This window comes from Neomonachus schauinslandi, chromosome 6 (assembly GCF_002201575.2).
Source record: "Neomonachus schauinslandi chromosome 6, ASM220157v2, whole genome shotgun sequence".
In the NCBI taxonomy this organism is placed as follows: Eukaryota; Metazoa; Chordata; class Mammalia; order Carnivora; family Phocidae; genus Neomonachus; species Neomonachus schauinslandi.
Window position 1 is genome coordinate 151,395,714 of NC_058408.1, and position 16,745 is coordinate 151,412,458.

Sequence of the window (16,745 nt, forward strand, 5' to 3'; positions counted from 1 at the left end):
AGGTACCCCGTGTGCCCCACCCCGGGTGCCCCTGCTCACCCCCAGGTGTCCCTTGTGCCCTACCCCAGGTGTCCCTGCTCCTCACCCCAGGTGCTCAGGTATCCCTGCTTCTCACCCCACGTCCCCCTGCTATTCACTACAGGCACTACATACCTTGCTGATTTTTGCAGAACACATCCAGGGAAATGCCACTGAGAGGCATTAGGGCCCCACAGAGATTGGGAGGGGGATGGGAGGAGGGAGGGCCAGTGGGCACTGGCAGCCCGTTTGCTTCAAGTGGCAGGATATTTCTGTGGGCTTCCACAAAAACTGCAGCTTGATTCACATCCCAGATGTAGGCATGCCCTTCCTGGCTGTTTGCTGGAGCACTTTTTGAGGATTTCGGTGCATCCTATATTGGGATCTTGATCTAACAGTATTTGCTGTGTGGTAGGAATCAGTGCAGGTAAGGAATTGGTTCCTGAACCTGGAGACAGCATGACAGTGAATCCATGTGTTAGCTAATCATAGAATTGACACAAAATCATGCATCTTTAACACGCAAGTTCTATCTATGCACAGGTGGGAAACGTTATTAACTGTTTAGGACTTTTTTCTCACGGCTCGATTGCAGACATGCGCGTGGGGCTGTTCCTGGGAGAGGATGAGTTTGTTGTTTGTTGTTTTTTTGTTAGTTTTTCCACATTTGAGAGAGGATGAGTTTGAATCACACCTTGCTGTCAGGACGTTGGAAAGGCTTTCGCTTTAGCACCGGGCCCAGCTTGTCCAGGAGGGCTGCGTTCTCCTCCCGAGCTCTGCAGCGACCCCAGGTAGCGGCCTGTCCTGTCCTGCGTCAGAACAGGAATCTCTTGACTTTGGCTGATGCTGCCCTCAGGTTTTCCTGCGTGTTCTCACATGCTGCTGATTCTCTCAGATAAACTTTGCCCAACTGGAGAGGCCTATAAAGAACGGGGTCATTTTCTGCTGTGACATATTTAAGCTGAAGCCTCCCAAGACATAACGGTTTTAAGAACTGACATTTCATTTTGAGCACCTGCCTGCCACCGTCTTTACCCCTTCGTGACAGACTGTCACCGTGCAGCCCAGGACTGGTTGGTGCCTGAAGTGCTAGAACATTCCCTGGCGGCAAGCATGTGCCATTGGCAGGGTGAGGTGCACGACCCAGGCTGGGGCCTTGCCAGGCGTCCAGGGGTGACCTCGGGGGCCAAGCAGCACCCCGTCAGACCAGATGGTCAGGGGAGCTCTCTGTCCTGCAAGATGCTCACTTTCATCACTGATGGTAACGGGCAGTTCTAGCAGGGGTGGTTGAAATGAGTGAAATGTGGTATTTTTCATCATTTTTCTTCCCGGTACGTTCTCAGTGGATCATTCTTGGTCACGACTGAAGGTCGGTATGTCCAGACCTGATGGGGGTGGTCAGGCACCTGCTGCAGAGGCGCCCAGCTCGCTGGCTCACGCAGGGCAAAGGGCGCCCTTCACTCCGGAATCTGCTTCTCTTTTCACAGGTTTCAGAAATATTAAGGGTCTTCTAATCTGTTCCTTATAAAAAGAGTTGAGGAGCCCTGTTTGATTTTCAGTGAAGCAGCTGCAGTCCTGTCAACTTGACAACTCGCGCGAGGAGGTTCTGTGGTGTTTCTTACTTTGCAGGACCCTAGCTGTGACCCTGGGGCCGAGTCTGTGCCCGACTCGCTCCTCAGAAGTCAGGGGTCCCAGGCGAGGGAGTGGGTCTTCTGCCCCTCTGACAGACTGTCGCAGATTTCGGGGTCGCTGGTGCCCTGGGGGTGGTTGAGGCATGTCCCGTGGCCAAGCCTCCTCATCAGCCTGTGCGCCGGTGAGGGAGGCTGAGGGGAACATGCGCTGCACCTCTGAACCCCACCACCTGCGACGTGTGGGAAGGCGGGGTGGGATGGGTGCTGCCCATGCCCCCGGGCTCCATCACACCAGTGCCAAAGGTCAGGCCTAAAGCCACTTCCCTCCCCGCCTGCCCTCTCTGGGCCTCGTCAGCCCCACAGCCCCTCCCAGGCCCTGGTGCCTTCCGTGGTGCCGCGCTCGGACCAGGTCTGGCTGCCACGGCCCTGGAACGTCGGCTCCTGGAGCCTGGTGGCGGGACGGCGGCAACCATGTGACGCGCGGGGGTCCCCGACCCAGGGCTGGCTGCGGGTCTAGCTGGCACTGCGGGTCCCCGCCGGATGCTGGCTCCCAGTCGCCGTGGTCAGGCCCCCGTCCCCACTTTGATTGTAGGAGGGCGTATTCTGCCAAGTTAAGGATTCTTTACTGCTTTTCCAAATCCTGCTCAAGTGTCTGTTGATGCAGATTTTTAAATTTGCCTCTCAGTTGTAGGCTCCTTGTATTGGAGGTCTGGGCTTCATTCATTTTTGTAAACCGGTTTCCTCTTACCTGGGGGTCTGGTGTTTTGGCTGGCAGGGTGCATATTTGTTGTTAAAAAGTGATTTTTCAAAAAATAAATAAGAATAAAAAGTGGTTTTCCTTTAACTAGTCAAACAATATTTTACTGAATTGACGAAAAGGGAGTAAAGCAGAGGGACCTGAACAAACAGAGCCTTAGAGCTGGGCTTCTCCCAGTTTTACCCCAAAGTCCCACTCGGGGCAGGGGGCAGGGAGGGGCAGAGGGCAGGGGACCCAGCAGGGGCTGACTCTCAGCTCCTGAGGGCCTGCGAGCCCAGCAAGTTGAAACCTGTTTGAAGTCTCCTCTTTACCCTAGCAAAACTGTGACGTTCCCATTTTATCCTCGTGTTGGTGTAAAACTGTTTTCCTCCACACAATTAATTAGCTAGGACCATGTACAGTGTTGAGCCTGTGGTTTCGTCTGCGCGGGCCCAGCACGGTGTCCCCCTGCGTGCGCACGCTCAGACGCCAGCGCGCCCCCCGTCGTGGAGAGTCTGCAGGCTTGAGTGCGGCGTGCGGTGGCCTGGTTAGTAGGAAGAACTTTATGAAGCACTAGAGAAATAACTGATAGTTACTAATGAACTTCCAGAAAGATCTTTCTAGGCCTTACTGTATAGTGCTCTGTTGTCATGTTGGTTTTTGGCTAGGTCCAGAGATAGTTTAGCTGCACCGTTGGGATGCATGTGTGAGCATGCATCCCAAGTGAGTAGTTATCACTTGGAAGTATTTTTCAGAAGTGCCAGAAGTTCTGGGAGATTTCTAGAGTAATTTGTTAAACTGTACACGTCAGTTTTGTGCGCCGTTCTGTGTATGACCTGTTTCTTACACACAGACACAGAGCAGTTTGCATTCTAAGTCCTCCCTAATTCCTGTTTGAGTGCAGAGTCAAAGCATGTTTGAGCCTCGGAACAGAAAAGTAGTTGCCCTCCTGCATCACTAATATTTAGTTTGATAATTTGAACAAAAATGAGGAGTTTGGAGAGGAAAACCAAGTTTTAAGTATAACTTTCAACTGCTGGGGTGCCTGGGTGGCTCCGTCGGTTGAGGGTCCAACTCTTGATTTTGGCTCAGGTCATGATCTCAGGGTCCTGAGATCGAGTCCCCTTTGGGGTTCCACATGGGCATGGAGTCTGCTTGGGATTCTCTCCCTCCCTCTTCCCTCTGCCCCTCTCCCTTGCTCACTCTCTCTCTGTCAAAAAAAAAAAAAAAATTTTTTTTCAATAAATAAAGTGTAGACCAGTGCCTGTTTTTATCTAGAAATGGTTGTTTTAAAGGCCAGTGAACACGTTCCCTTAAATGTCCCTCCGTATCTCCGCTCTGATGCGTAGGCATCTTCCCGCCTGTTTTATAACATGCTGCCCCAACTTGTGAATGCCGAGCCCCCCAGGAAGCTGCACACGTGCGTGTGGGGCTGTGGACGCCACTTCCGCAGCCTGGCACCTGCTCCCAGGGCTCTTGTGGTTAGAGTGTTCTGTACAGTGGAAGCAGCGTTCATCAGGTCCAGTGGTAGCAAGAAGAAAGGGCACTGCTTGTGTTCCAGCAGGACCCATAGCCCGGAAGTCTGTGTGTAAGCTCACAATGGGGGCAGAACACGGGGCTTATGGGATTCCCGTACAACGGTCTTCTCATTGGAAAACCTACTTTTTTGATCGTGGTGCAGAATTTCTCCTCTGTTCATGTGTACAAGTAGCTGGGTTCTTAGAAATTTATCAGTAATAAAGAGAATCACTTCCATGTCAGCAGCATGGCACAAGGCTTTGGAATGACTTTTTTTTTTTAATTAATTAACTTTTAGAGCAGTTTTAGGTTCTTAGCAAAACTGAGCAGAAGGTACAGAGGGTTCCCAGATACCCCTGGCCCCCAGACATACTCAGCCTCCCCCACTGTCAGCATCCCCTCCCACAGTGGGACATTTGTCCATAGTTTATGTTAGGGCTCACTCTTGGTGTTGTACTTTATATGGGCTTGGATAGATGTATCCACCGTTCTAGTGTCCTACGGAGTAGCTTCACCGCCCCCCACAGATCCTCTGTGCTCCCCCTGGTCCTCCCTCCCTCCCCCAACCCTACCAGAATGTCACATAGTTGGAATCACAGGGTATGCAGCCTTTTCAGATTGTTTGCACTCTTGGTTGCTGCCAGGTTTGGGTAGTTATGATTAAAAATGCTATAAACATCGTGTGCAGGTTTTTGTGCAGACATGGAGTGATCTTTTTGCGTGACCTTTGGATCCATTCTGAGTTTGACATACCAGATGGCAGGGCCAGAATTTTCTCTGGCAAAAAACATTTCAACCTAATGCAGCCCTTTTGGGTTGTTAGAATGTAGTAAACTGAGCCACACCTTGGCTGTCTTGTTGAATGCTGCCCAGCAAGGTGGCACTGGGGCGGCCCTGGGGGGCAGAGCAGGTGCCCTGAGTGGGTTGCAGCCACTGACTTGGCCTTCTCTCCAGCACTCTCCTCCTCCGTGTCTGCACTTGGCAGGGCTCCATCCCATCCGCTTCCTCCTCCTGCCCCCCACAGCCAGCTTTGTTATTAGGTGATAGGTATGAAGAATTTTCTCTTTTCTGGGGTTTTGACGCGTGTGCTTTTTCTAATTAAAATATTCCCACACGCCAGATCATCAGGTGGGCTCATCTTGAGTTCTGAGGACAGAGGTGCTTCCCTCCTGCTTTTTCTTATTTGCTGTTGAGCAGGGAGATTACAGAACGAGTTGCCATTTCATGGTGGCTTTGCTGGTGTCCCCAGGCAGCCGGACATGGTCTCTCCCTTTCCTGGGGCGTCCCCAGCACGTCTGCTGGGCTCCCACTTCACACCTGCAGCTGACGGGCACACCGAGGCCCCGGACGGGGACTCCCCGGCAAAGCCTGGAGCCCGGCCTGCAGGCCAGGTGCCCACTCACTCTCAGGCCGACTCTTCGGGCCGATGTTTAACAAAAGCAAATGTCTCCTACTTGGTTTGCAAGGAGCCTATGAGAAGGCAGACGGTTTTTTTTCTTCTAGCCCTTTTTCTGGCATTTTCCTCACACAGGAGGGCCATACTGGAAGGGACTCAAAGTAGAAGGTACGGGACTGCAGAGATGGTTCTGGAAGTCAGTTGTAGACCCACACAGCAGGCCTGGAAAACGACAAGTAAAGGAGAAAGAAGACAGTTTCTGTCTCTGGGCTTCTTGCTTTTAGTACAGTGGAAACCCAGCCTCTGGCACCAACTGCTTAATTCAGAACATTAAACGCCGTTCATGTTGAGAGGGGGATGAAACGAGATTCGTTTCATTTTTTTCAGAGGTCTCCAAATAGCCATGAAAAACCCATTTTTTCCTGCCACCAATTAACGTCAGCCACTCTCGTGGCTTTAGGTGGATGCTGTAAGGATGCAGGGAGCAGGGTCTGGAGCCGGTGACACTGCCAGGCTGTGGATTGCAGGCCGCATGCGAGTGGGGGTGGGGAGCCTGCCATCTGGTCCCTCCCGCAGCCTGAATGCGGCCCGTGGTGTCCTCCCCGTGATGCGGGCAAGGCCGGCCTGACTGGGCTCCAGGGAACCACTCAGAGAACTGGCTGTCAGAGCCGCTGTCCGGGCCTGGAGCCTAACTCCGAAACTCCCAGACGCTGGGTTTTCCACGCTGCGCTGTTAGGCAAACTGGGGAGTGACAGTGGCGCCCTTCCCCTCCCCTCTGCTCCGAGTCAGCCCCACCGGCCCCGTGGCTAGGTATGGTCCTGGCCTCTTCGGGAAGGAAGGCCTGAGCATTCCTGTGGCGTGCAACAGAAACCTCCTGCTTAAGAGTAGTACATGGCTGGGGTTTTACACGGTTCCCCTGCTCGTCTGGGCTTGGAGGGCAGCCGGGCAGACTGTTAGCTGGGGCAGATTCTGTTACTCAGCCAGAGAGCCCGTGTGCTCATAACCCTGTGAGCATGGATGTGCTCACAGCGCTGCGGACAGCAAGCCCTTTCTCTGCCCTGGGTGTCCTCGGGGTCCTCAGGGTTAGCCCTTGCCCTCCCACTCCTGTCCCCCACACTTGGTCCTCACTGCTCCCAGAGCTGTCACAGCAGGCCCCTCTCAAACATGGGCCTCTCCCTCCAGGCTGACCCCTTCGAGTCCCTGAATGCCTTGTGTTCCCTCTGGCACCAGGCCCTGCACGGGCAGACCTGCCGTAGTCTGTCCTCACCCACCCCCCAAAATGCCTACTGTCCGCTCATGTTGACACCTCCTCCAAGGAGCCTTCCTGGACTCCTCAGGCCAGCAGACCCCCAGCCATTGGTTCTTATTAATCCTGGAGTTAGTTCTCCTTCTGAGTCCTTACTTCAGGCATAATGGAATGATTGGTGTGATCAGCTCATTTATTCATCAGGTCTTTACCAAGCACCTGCAATGTTCTGGGCACTATTCTAAGTGCTGGGATACGGCAGTGGATCAGTTAAGATACCCTAGCTGGAGGCAGACAGGAATTCCTCCAAACGCCAGCTTGCGACACACAGGACCGTCTTTCTCATATGAGTAGGAGTGTGTCAGGGCACTGTGGCTGCGGTGGTGGCATCAGGGCCATCCAGTCCCGTGGCCTCTCCTTCATGGCCCCAGGTGGTGGCCGCAGCTCCTGGCCGTGCATCCTCCTTGTCAGGGAAGGAAGAAGGGGAAGGAGATGGTGTCTGCCTCTTGTTTTGTTATTAAACCCTCAGCAGACTTCTTATTCCTTGGCCAGAGTTGTCCCGTAGCGTCTGCGACCTGTCCTGGAGCTTACGTTCCGTGAAGGTGACTCAGAGCAAACAGACCCCATCCGACGGAACTCCATGTGCCTCCGCGCCCGCACCCCGGCCCCTCCGTGCCCTGCGCGCCTCGGCTGCTGGCCCGTGGATGTCATCGGGCCTGCCCACCTCCTTGTTACGAGCCAGGTCTCTGTGTGGATGTCATTTTCTCCAAAAATTCTTTCCTCCTCACCTCTCCCCTGCCGGCCGCCCTCCCCACTGGCAAGGCCTCCCGCTAGTCCTGAGGGGCCGTGGGAGCCCGCCTGGCCCTGGACTCGCTGCCTGCGAATCTTGTCAAGCTGCCAGCCAGCAAGTGTCTTCACCGGGCCTCCTTCCTTTCTTGGCTGTCTCGTCGGGGTCAGGCTCTTGGCCTTCTCTGGGCCGGAGCCCAGCGGTGGGTTGGTCTCTGGAGCGCAGGGCTTTCGCTGTGTGAGGGTGTCGTGCTCACACGGCTCGGAAGCCCGTCGGCTTCTTTGTGCCACCCTGCTCCTGGCCGGCCCCGCGTGTGTCTGGCATTGTTCCTTCCAGGCAGAACCTCCCACCAGCCTGTGTTGGGACGCGCGGGCTCCCCGACACATGCACCGGCTGTTGAAGCGCCTTCTTGCTGCCCTCCTGGTGCCTGCGACACCCCACCCGGGCTGCAAGCCTCCCTCCACCCTCTGCCAGCCCCCCCGGGACTTGTGCGGTGACACACTTGTCTCTGCCTGGGGCTTCCCGTCCACACGCTGCCTGCCAGCCAGACGGCCCAGCGCGTCTGTCCCAGGGACACGTTACCCACTGCATGCTAGGATGGACGGACTCAGCTCGATTTTACTTTTGCCCAGGGAAGGACTCTGCCATACGTCCTGCGTGTCTGTAGGAAGGGAAGTGTATGTAGGTTTCTGTGGAGTCTCAAATTCCATTTCTGGTGGGGTTAATACAAAACACTGTTAAAATTGCTGCTTCTGTTTTTTTGGCAAAGTAGCAGGCAGTGGGTTCTGGTGATTAGCCTTGACGAGTAGCGGTTCTGCTCATGGGCGTAGGCACTTGGCCGTAACAGGGAAAGCGTAGCCCCACCGGGTCTGGGCCAGGCTGGGGGCTATGGGTTCCAGGCCTTCATCTCGGGGAACGTGGTTTCGGCGAATCCTCACGTTCAGGAAGCTGAACATGGAGTTTGAATTCAGTTCTGTTAACCAATAACAGAGTTTCTGGAGCCTACTCCCTTAGACTTCACCCAACCCCATGACTGGCTGCTTGGGTGTGGCCATGAGGGACAAAGGCTGTTCCCTCAGAACTCAGAGTTCAACACTCCAGTTACTCCAGTTATGGACTGATTGCCATTTTTTGGTTCTTGGCATGATTTGGCTAGCGTTTCCCCTGCTCTGTGAGTGACACAGGTGTCCTGGGGCGTCCTGTGGCCTCCAGCGGCCATGGGCGTCCTTAGGACTGGTCCTCACCATGATGAGGGTGCCCTTCACGTGTGAGGTTAGACCAGGCGGACCAGGGACAGCACCACGGTGCTGGGTGCGGGCTGCATTGGGGCTGGTACAGCGGTGGGCAGGCCAAGCTTCAGAGTCCTTTTGGCCCGGTTCAGAGATGCAGGCCCTGGGGTGCATGGGCGTCATTTGGTTCAGAGCCCACCATGGCAGCCTCCCCATGGTGTTCGAGGCCAAGAGCCTCTGAAGTCCAGCCAAGGCCCTCCTGCCTGTGGTCAGAGTCTGGCCGCTGGGGTGAGGCTTCGTAACATGCCAGGCCCTTTCCCCGAGGAGCACGCGGGACCGGGCCCTCCAGAGACCAGCACTCCATGTGGTGGAGGTGGGAGAGGCCCTCCGTCACCTTCACCACCCTGCCCTGACCCTCTCCTGGACCCCCATCTGCATACACGTTCCTTGCAGTAGGGGTATGAGCTGGCTGTGCCCTGTGCACAGGGAGCTCCTTCCCCGTGGGAGCACGGGCCCAGCAGCCCGTTCTCGGTGTTCTCTGTGCTGTGCAGTTGGGCCCACAGAGCAGCCCGGGGAGGGTGCTGGAATCAGTGCTATGACTGCTGTTTGGTGAGAAAACAGAGTCCTGGGAAGGAGAGTGAGCCACGAGTGTTCCATCCGCCTGGTTGGGATGTGTGCCAGTCTGAGTTTGTGCAGCAGTGCTGGGTCCACATCGTAGGCCTTGAATCGGGGGCCAGTGACACAGGGGCCAGGCAGCAGGGAATTGATGGGGGCTGCAACATCCTGTTTCCAGGGGCAACAGTGGCAATAGCTGCGTGTCTGCAGGCCCGGGCTGCCCCACAGATGTTTCCTGAGGTTCCACTTTGGCTGTGGTTGGACTGTGGCCAGTCTTGGTTCCTACGGTTTTCTGAGCCTGTTTCTCCAGCCTTCCCAGAAGTTCTGTGAGTTATGGAACAGCCTTTCAGTAAATTGCTTTTGTGCTTAAATTAGCTGGTATCACTTTCTGATGCTTGCCATTAGGAGCCGTGCCTGAGAAAAGGGCTTGTGGCTTTTCATGCTCCAGACCTGAGGCCTCAGCCAGGGCTCCTGAGCCCAGATCTGTTAGAAACAGCTTCCAAGCAGGGCCTAGGCAGGAGACGTGGGTTCATGGTGAACATGTTTGTGAGAGTTAGGTAAATGTAAGCCGGTTCCTGTGCAGGACTGCTCAGAGCTTTTAACACACTGCAGGTGTGCAGGTAAGTTTCTCAGGACGGTTTAGGTGCATCCAGGCTTCTCACTCCCCCTGGAACCTTTCTTTGAGTAGTCTTCTGGAACACACTTTGGGAAATGCTGTGCCAGACTCTTGGCCTGGATGGTAGAAATGCTGGTCATCTAATTCAACATATATTTGATAAACTCCCTATGCGCGTGATGCATCTGTCTTGGGTGGAATCCTGACTCATGGTAGCAAACTCCCTGCTCCCCCAGCATCTGCCAGTGGCTCAGGGTGATGGGAAATGTCCACGGATGTGAGGCGTGGGTAGACAGCAGTTGATTCTGGCTCCAAGGAATGAGGGAAGGCCCCCAGGGGGCTGGGAGAAGAGGTGGCCATTTGCTTTTGAAGAATGGTAAGGATTTTGGTGCTGTTGGATAAGATTTTGCGGAGGAGAGCAGAGTGCTATGACAAAGGTCAAGGGCATATGGTTAAAATGTCAATGTGGCAGGGATAACAGTAATCCCGAATCCTTCTGGGAAGCCAGATCTAGATACATGTTCCGGCTAATCCTCATGCCAACCCTACGATTTAGGTATCCTTGATCCCACAGATGAACGCACTTGTGGCTCAGTTTAGGTGACTTTTGCAAAGTGACAGGACATTGCTGGGAGACCACTGTCTGCTTCCTACCCATGGGTGGCCAAGTGGACGGGGTGCCCTCAGGCACTGGGGATCCATGGAAGTTCAAGGAGTACGATGTGTCAGAGAGTGTCTCTGATGTCCAGTGACCATCACAGTCCCGTGTCCACTCACTGGCAACTGGGGGAGGAATCTGCTTCCGACCCCTGTCAATACCTACAGAAAAGTGGATGTTGAACAGGGAGGCTCTGGAGCCCCAGGCTTAGGGTGGAATCTTGGGGTGCTGCTTATATACCATGTGGTTTGGGGAGTGCTGCTTGACCTCGTCAAGGGGTATAAATGCACTTCTCTCCTGGCTGCTGGGAAGACAGCTGAGGGAGTCAGTGTGTGGCATTAGAAGCAGGCAGAAGGGCAGGGAAGGGAACAGGGCCTGGGGGTGGAGGCAGTGGGGTGTGTTGAGGTTTTGCAGTGAAGCAGATGCCGGGCCACATGGGGCAGCTGGACAGTCAGGGAAGGGACGTACAGCTGAGGCCCCACGCATCAGGCCCTGAGCGGGCACAGAGCAGGAAGGGGGCAAGAGCGTGGACCTTGAGGGGCTCAGCAGACCTGGCGTGCCGAGGGCCCGGGGTATGTGCTCAGGGCCGTGCATTCTCCATCACTGGAGCGGGAAGGCAGCCACAGCTGGTGGGCTGTGTCCCAACAAAACTTGATTTATAAAAGCAGGTGGGGGCTGGGTCTGGCCAGTGGGCCGCAGTTTGCTGACCCTGCTGTAGCCCCTTCATGTAATTGGCAGTTGATTTGTTGTTCAGGGGGAGGGGAAGGAAGGGAAGGGAAGGGCCCAGGTGTACTGAGGGTCCTGAAGAACTCCTTCCTCATGTGAGAGTTGATGAGGCCTCGGGACCTGAGCTGGAGTTGGCAATGGTAAGAACCAGTGGTTGATGGGGTGCAGGTGTCTGAGGGGACAGGCGGGGTGAGGGGAAGGAGAGTCCCTAGGCTAAGTCCTGGGTGGCGTGGGGGTGCACGTGGACCGCACTGCCATCCTGCATAAAGCTGCATGGAGGAGAGCATTCTTGCAGGGTTGCCGCTGTGGACAGTTCATGGGAGGTGCCTGCCGGACAGAGAAGTGGCTATTCCAGTTCATTGCAGGTGGCTGCAGGCGAGCGTGGAGCACTGGGAAACGTGGGCATATAAAGTCACATGGTGGGGGGCTGGAGCGCCTCCCTCTAGTTCATTCTCCGGAGCAGGACAAGGAGTTGCAGGGAGAGGAGGAGCTCCAAGGGCGTGGGCTGGTCTGGTACTCGTCCCCACCGTCCCCCTAACCCTCTCTTGGCTCCCCATCCTCTTCCCTGCCCGCACTTGGAGTCATTTTTACCAAGTGTGGGTTTGCCTTTAGGCTTCTCACTGTTCTTGCCGTACCTGTTCGTTCTTTCTAGCCTTTGCTCTGTTGACCAAAATTAATATCAAAATTAACAGGTAGGATACATCATAGGGTGGTTTTTATGTTTGTACATTTCTTTGAGCATAAGTTGGATACAGAGTGGACCCTTGAACAACATGGGATTAGGGCACTGAGCTCCATATGTAACTGTTGACTCCCGAAAAACCTTACTAAAAGCCTATTGTTGACCTTACTGATAACAGCCAGTTAACACCTGTTTTATAGATCATTTGTATTATGTACCATGTTTTTTTTTTTTAAGATTTTATTTATTTATTTGACAGAGAGAGAGAGAGTACAAGCAGGCAGAGAGGCAGGCAGAGGGAAAGGGAGAAGCAGGCTCTCCCCTGAGCAGGGAGCCCGATGCGGGGCTCGATCCCAGGACCCTGGGACCATGACCTGAGCCGAAGGCAGACGCTTAACGACTGAGCCACCCAGGCGCCCCTTATGTACCGTGTTCTGATAAAAACTGAAGCTCGAGGACGTGTTCAGAAAATCATAGGGCAGAGAACATAAGGTTCACAGCCCTATACCGGAGAACCGCGTGGAAGTGAGCCCACGCAGTTCACACGCACGCTGCTCAAGGGTCAGCTGTGCGCTTTCCGTGGCGCTTGGCGTTATTCCAGCGCGCATGCGCCCCTGACGGCCTGCTCCTGCAGGTGCCAGGACGCAAGTGCTGCGTCCACCCTGCGCTTCCAAATTCACTTCACTGTGCCTTGGTTTTAAATGTATTTCCTTCAGTATGTCAGACGGCTTCAGTTTCTGCCGATGCGAAAGTTGGTAAACGTTAAGGTTAGCGTAGTCCTCGGGACCCCCAGAAGGAGCTCTTGTCCACCGTGCCTCGGGAAGGTGGGAGCAGGGCGCCGCACCACCACTTGGCTGCTGCGGGTAATTATGACATTTTCTGTCCCCTAAGTAGATTACAAAAATGACCTATTCGATGATTAAATCCCGAGAATGGGGACAAACTTTGGAAGCCGTTTTGTGTTAAATAACGGGCGCCTGTTGTGCTTTAAAAGGGACCAGAGTCTTTCACTGGACTTTCTTACTTGCTTGAAAACCTTTCTCGTAGGTGCCAGGGACGATGGACAGGGCCTGTGAAATGAGATACAGGACGATGGACAGCCCTTTGGGGAAGATCGAGATCTCCGGTTGTGAGCGGGGACTGCATGAGATCAGGCTGCGCGGCAGGAAGACCCCGGACGCTGGGTGAGTCCCCTGCGTCCTGGGCGGCGCGCTGGAAGACGCGACGGTTGCTGCTTGTCCGCTGCGGGTCACGCGCTACCACGTGGCCACCGGCTGGCGGTCCCACACGGCGGCCCCCCCCGCGGCAGCGCCTGGCCGCGGGCCTCCCGTGTAGCTGGTAGAGCTCCAGGACGTGTGATCAGCACGTCCGCGGAGCGGCGGAGGGGCGGAGGGGCTGTGGGCCGTGACTATTTTGATTCTTCAGCAAACGTGGGACTCTCTCTGGAAATTCTGGTAGCAGGGACATGTTGCCTAATCTTGGTGCTTTTAAATCAGGACCCCCTTCTTTGTTCAAAGTCCGCCAGGTGACTTACACCGAAGTCTTGGAGTTGCTGAATCCGGAGCTCCCCCCGCCCCCGAGAGCTGAGGTCAGGCTTCCCGAGAGTGTGCAGCTGGGGAGCAAGGGTGGGAAGAGCCCTCCTAGCATGACGTTCGCCCTCGCCATTTCTAGCAAGACACGTGTATTTCTGTTTTGAAAGATCTCCACTCTGTTTCTCTTAATTGTAAAAACATAAAAAAAATTCAAAGCGCTCCTTAATGTTTTGTTCTGAAATGTAACATTTCCTCCATTCATTGATTGTGGGTTGTGGTATTAAAATTGCAGTTCTCATTATTTCTGACAGAAGAGGGGAAAAACCACCCACTCCTGCTCAGTGTTTGTCATAACTGGCTAATAAACACAATGCCATAGAACATTAGATAAAGAAAATACATAGAAACATAAAAATTGATTTTAATGGACCCCTGTCAGAGACCGCGGTAAGGAGCACACGCACAGTAATAAATACCCGGTTTCGCCTCCAGTGTCAAGGTTTTTTTCCTATAGAGCTGCATGTTACAATCAATAGTATTTTTTTTGAGGCCAAAAAAATAAGCAAACCTTTGAACTATATGAATACACTCTTCTCTTTCTATGAAAACCATCTGGCCATGGTGTTCAGAAAATCACAGACACCAAATAATTCGTAGGGAATGTCATTTTGTCTCTTACATATTCACTGGCACAATAAATCACAAATTTTGTTGAACTTTTTTGCTTTAAGAAAAAAATTCCTTAAAGTGAATTTGGGGAAGAAAATAAAACCTAGACATCTAGTTAAATGCCCATTATGGATGATGAGAACAGAATAAAGATGAGGCTTAATTTTGAGGTTCTGCTTTCTGCGTCAGGATCAGGTACAGCTGTGAAGCCTGGCCTCAGTAACCTGCAGCTGGTCTCTCTCGTGAAGATGCCTGCGTAGGTAAGCCGTGGAGGCTGGCTCCCTTGGCTGCCTCCGGCTTTGCTCTGCCTCTCCAGGCTGTGGCCCTCATTCTGGTGCTTTGGGCCAACCTCTGGGGCGCGAGCTGCCATGCTCCCATTCCAGCAGAGGAGAAGGAAAGGAGGCACCCACCTCCCTTTCCAGAAGGAGCCTCTAACTTTCTCCTCTCGTGGGGCTACACCCAGCTGAGAGGCATGGGAGGTGGTCACGTGTTGACCGTAATTAGGGACTGTGTGTCTAAGGAAGAGGTGGAAAATGATTTTTAGGGGCAACCAGCAGTCTGTTATACACCTATGGTTAACTTTGGCGAGGGACATTTAAGAGGTACAAAATAACAAAAGTGCTGTATGAATGCTGAGAATTAACAGTTCTTATCACTTAAAAAATTGAGGTGAACATTACATAGTGAACTTAAGGAAACTGATTTGTACTGGCCAATGTTGTTTGTTCTTGAACTTTATATAAATGAAGTTTTATGATCTTTTCTTCTGTATTGGATTCTCTTGTTCAACGATGTTTTGAGGGTCAGCCATGTTCTGTGTATTAGTAAGTAGGTCCCTCTTTGTGGTGAGGAGTAGTTTATGAATACACCACAGTTCATCAAGTCTCCTGTTGATGGACATTTGAATCCTCCAAATCTTGGCTACTAGGGGTAAAACTGAAATTTTTGTTCAAGCCACTTTGGACACCTTTTCACTTCTCTGGAGTCCACTCCTAGCTGTGGATTGCCGGATTGCATGACAAATGTATGTTGAACCTCCTGAGAAGCTGCCAAAAGTCTTCCCAGAGTTGAACCATTTTACGTTTATTTCCAACAGAATTGGAGGAGTTTCAGTTGCTCTGCCCTCTCGCCAGTACTTGGTGATGGTAATTTTTAAAGTTTTAGCCATTCAAGCGGGAGTGAAATGTTCTCAGTGTTCTAATCTTAACTTTCCTCGGGACTTCTCACCACCTTCTTGACCACTCCTGCTTTTTCATTGGGCGGGGTCTGTGTGAGTCTTCCGCCTGTGCTCGTTCTGATTTCGAGTCCTTTCTCAGATTGTATTATCCTGTGTATTTCACAGTTGGGTGCTTGTTTTTATTCTAACGTCCTCTTTTAATGAGAAGTTCCTAATTTTGAGAAAGTACAACTTAATGTTTTTTTCTAAGTGTTTTTTTTTTTTTTGGTCTTTAAGGTTTGTCTACTGTAACTTCACAAATATTTTCCTATAAATTCTTCTAAAATTTGATAATTTTAGCCTTTATGTTTAGATATGTGACCCATTATCTTGAATCCCCTTATAGTGAGGTATTTTTTTTTCTATAGTTAGTTTTCTTTTTGGGAGGAGAAAAAAAATTTTTCTCCATCGAATCCCCTTCATACATTTATCAAATCCATTGACTGTACACGTGTGGGTCCCATATGTCTGGATGTTGTGTATAGTTCAGGTGACCTCATCTGTTCTACACCAGAACCATGCAGACTTGATTCCATAGCTTTATGATAAATCTTGAATTAAGGTAACAAGTCTTCCAACTTGGTTTTTTTTCCCCTAAAGATTGTTTTGGTTTCAGTGTCTTTTAACTTTACATATTAAAGAATCAAGATGTCCAGTATTGAGATTTTGGTTGGGAATTCATTGAATCTGTGTACCATTTTGGGGAGGGTTGACCACTTTAAAAACTTTCCAATTTATGAATATGGTTTATGTCCATTCAGCTTTTCTTTTTTTTTTTTTTTTTTTAGTATTCTAGTTTACAGCATAGAGATCTTGTATATCTTTTGTAAATCTCATTTCCAAATATGTTGGTATTCTAAGTTTAGTTTAAAATGTTTTTTTAGTTGCTGCTGGTACATAACTGTTAATTTTTGGTATGTTGATCTTCTGTCCTCTTACTGAATTCTTAGTTGTAGGAATTGTTTTGCAGATTCCTTAGGATTTTTTGCTATAGAAAATTGGGTCTGTGACTAAAGACAACTTCTCTTTGATCTTTTTTTTTTTTTCTTTTTCTGTCCTTGTGCTGGCTGGAACCTCCAGTGTGGGGGGTGAAGGTTGTGACAATAGACCGCCTTCCCTAGTTCCAGTTATGGGGGTGGGGGCTTCCATGTCAGGAGTCCACGTGCTGCCACCTCTGGGTGTCACTTCCTCAGTCTGTTGGGTTTTGTCAAATGCTTTTCATACCTGTGTAAACATCATCCTATTTTTTAAAATGTGAAACAAACTAGTCTTGAAATGCTGGACTACACACATCACATAATTCATGGTATCTCCTGCCCCCCCCATCCTACCCCCATATTACTGCCTTAAATTTAGTATTTTGTTTAGGACTTACGTGTTTACGTTCGCGAGGAATGTTAGTCTGTAATTTTTTTTGTGCTGTGTTTTGTCAGGCTTTGGCATTCAGGTTATGTCTTGGCATGAAGTGAG

The 16,745-nt window shown here is 51.8% G+C and overlaps 1 protein-coding gene across 1 annotated transcript in view; it reads left to right on the forward strand.

Annotated features, from left to right (window-relative positions):
* MGMT (O-6-methylguanine-DNA methyltransferase) overlaps positions 1-16,745 on the forward strand; it is a 290,335-nt gene that overhangs the window by 49,999 nt on the left and 223,591 nt on the right. The window contains 1 exon segment of the mRNA XM_021703854.2: positions 12,906-13,042. Coding sequence (XP_021559529.1) covers positions 12,918-13,042 — 125 coding nt within the window. The 5' untranslated portion in view covers positions 12,906-12,917.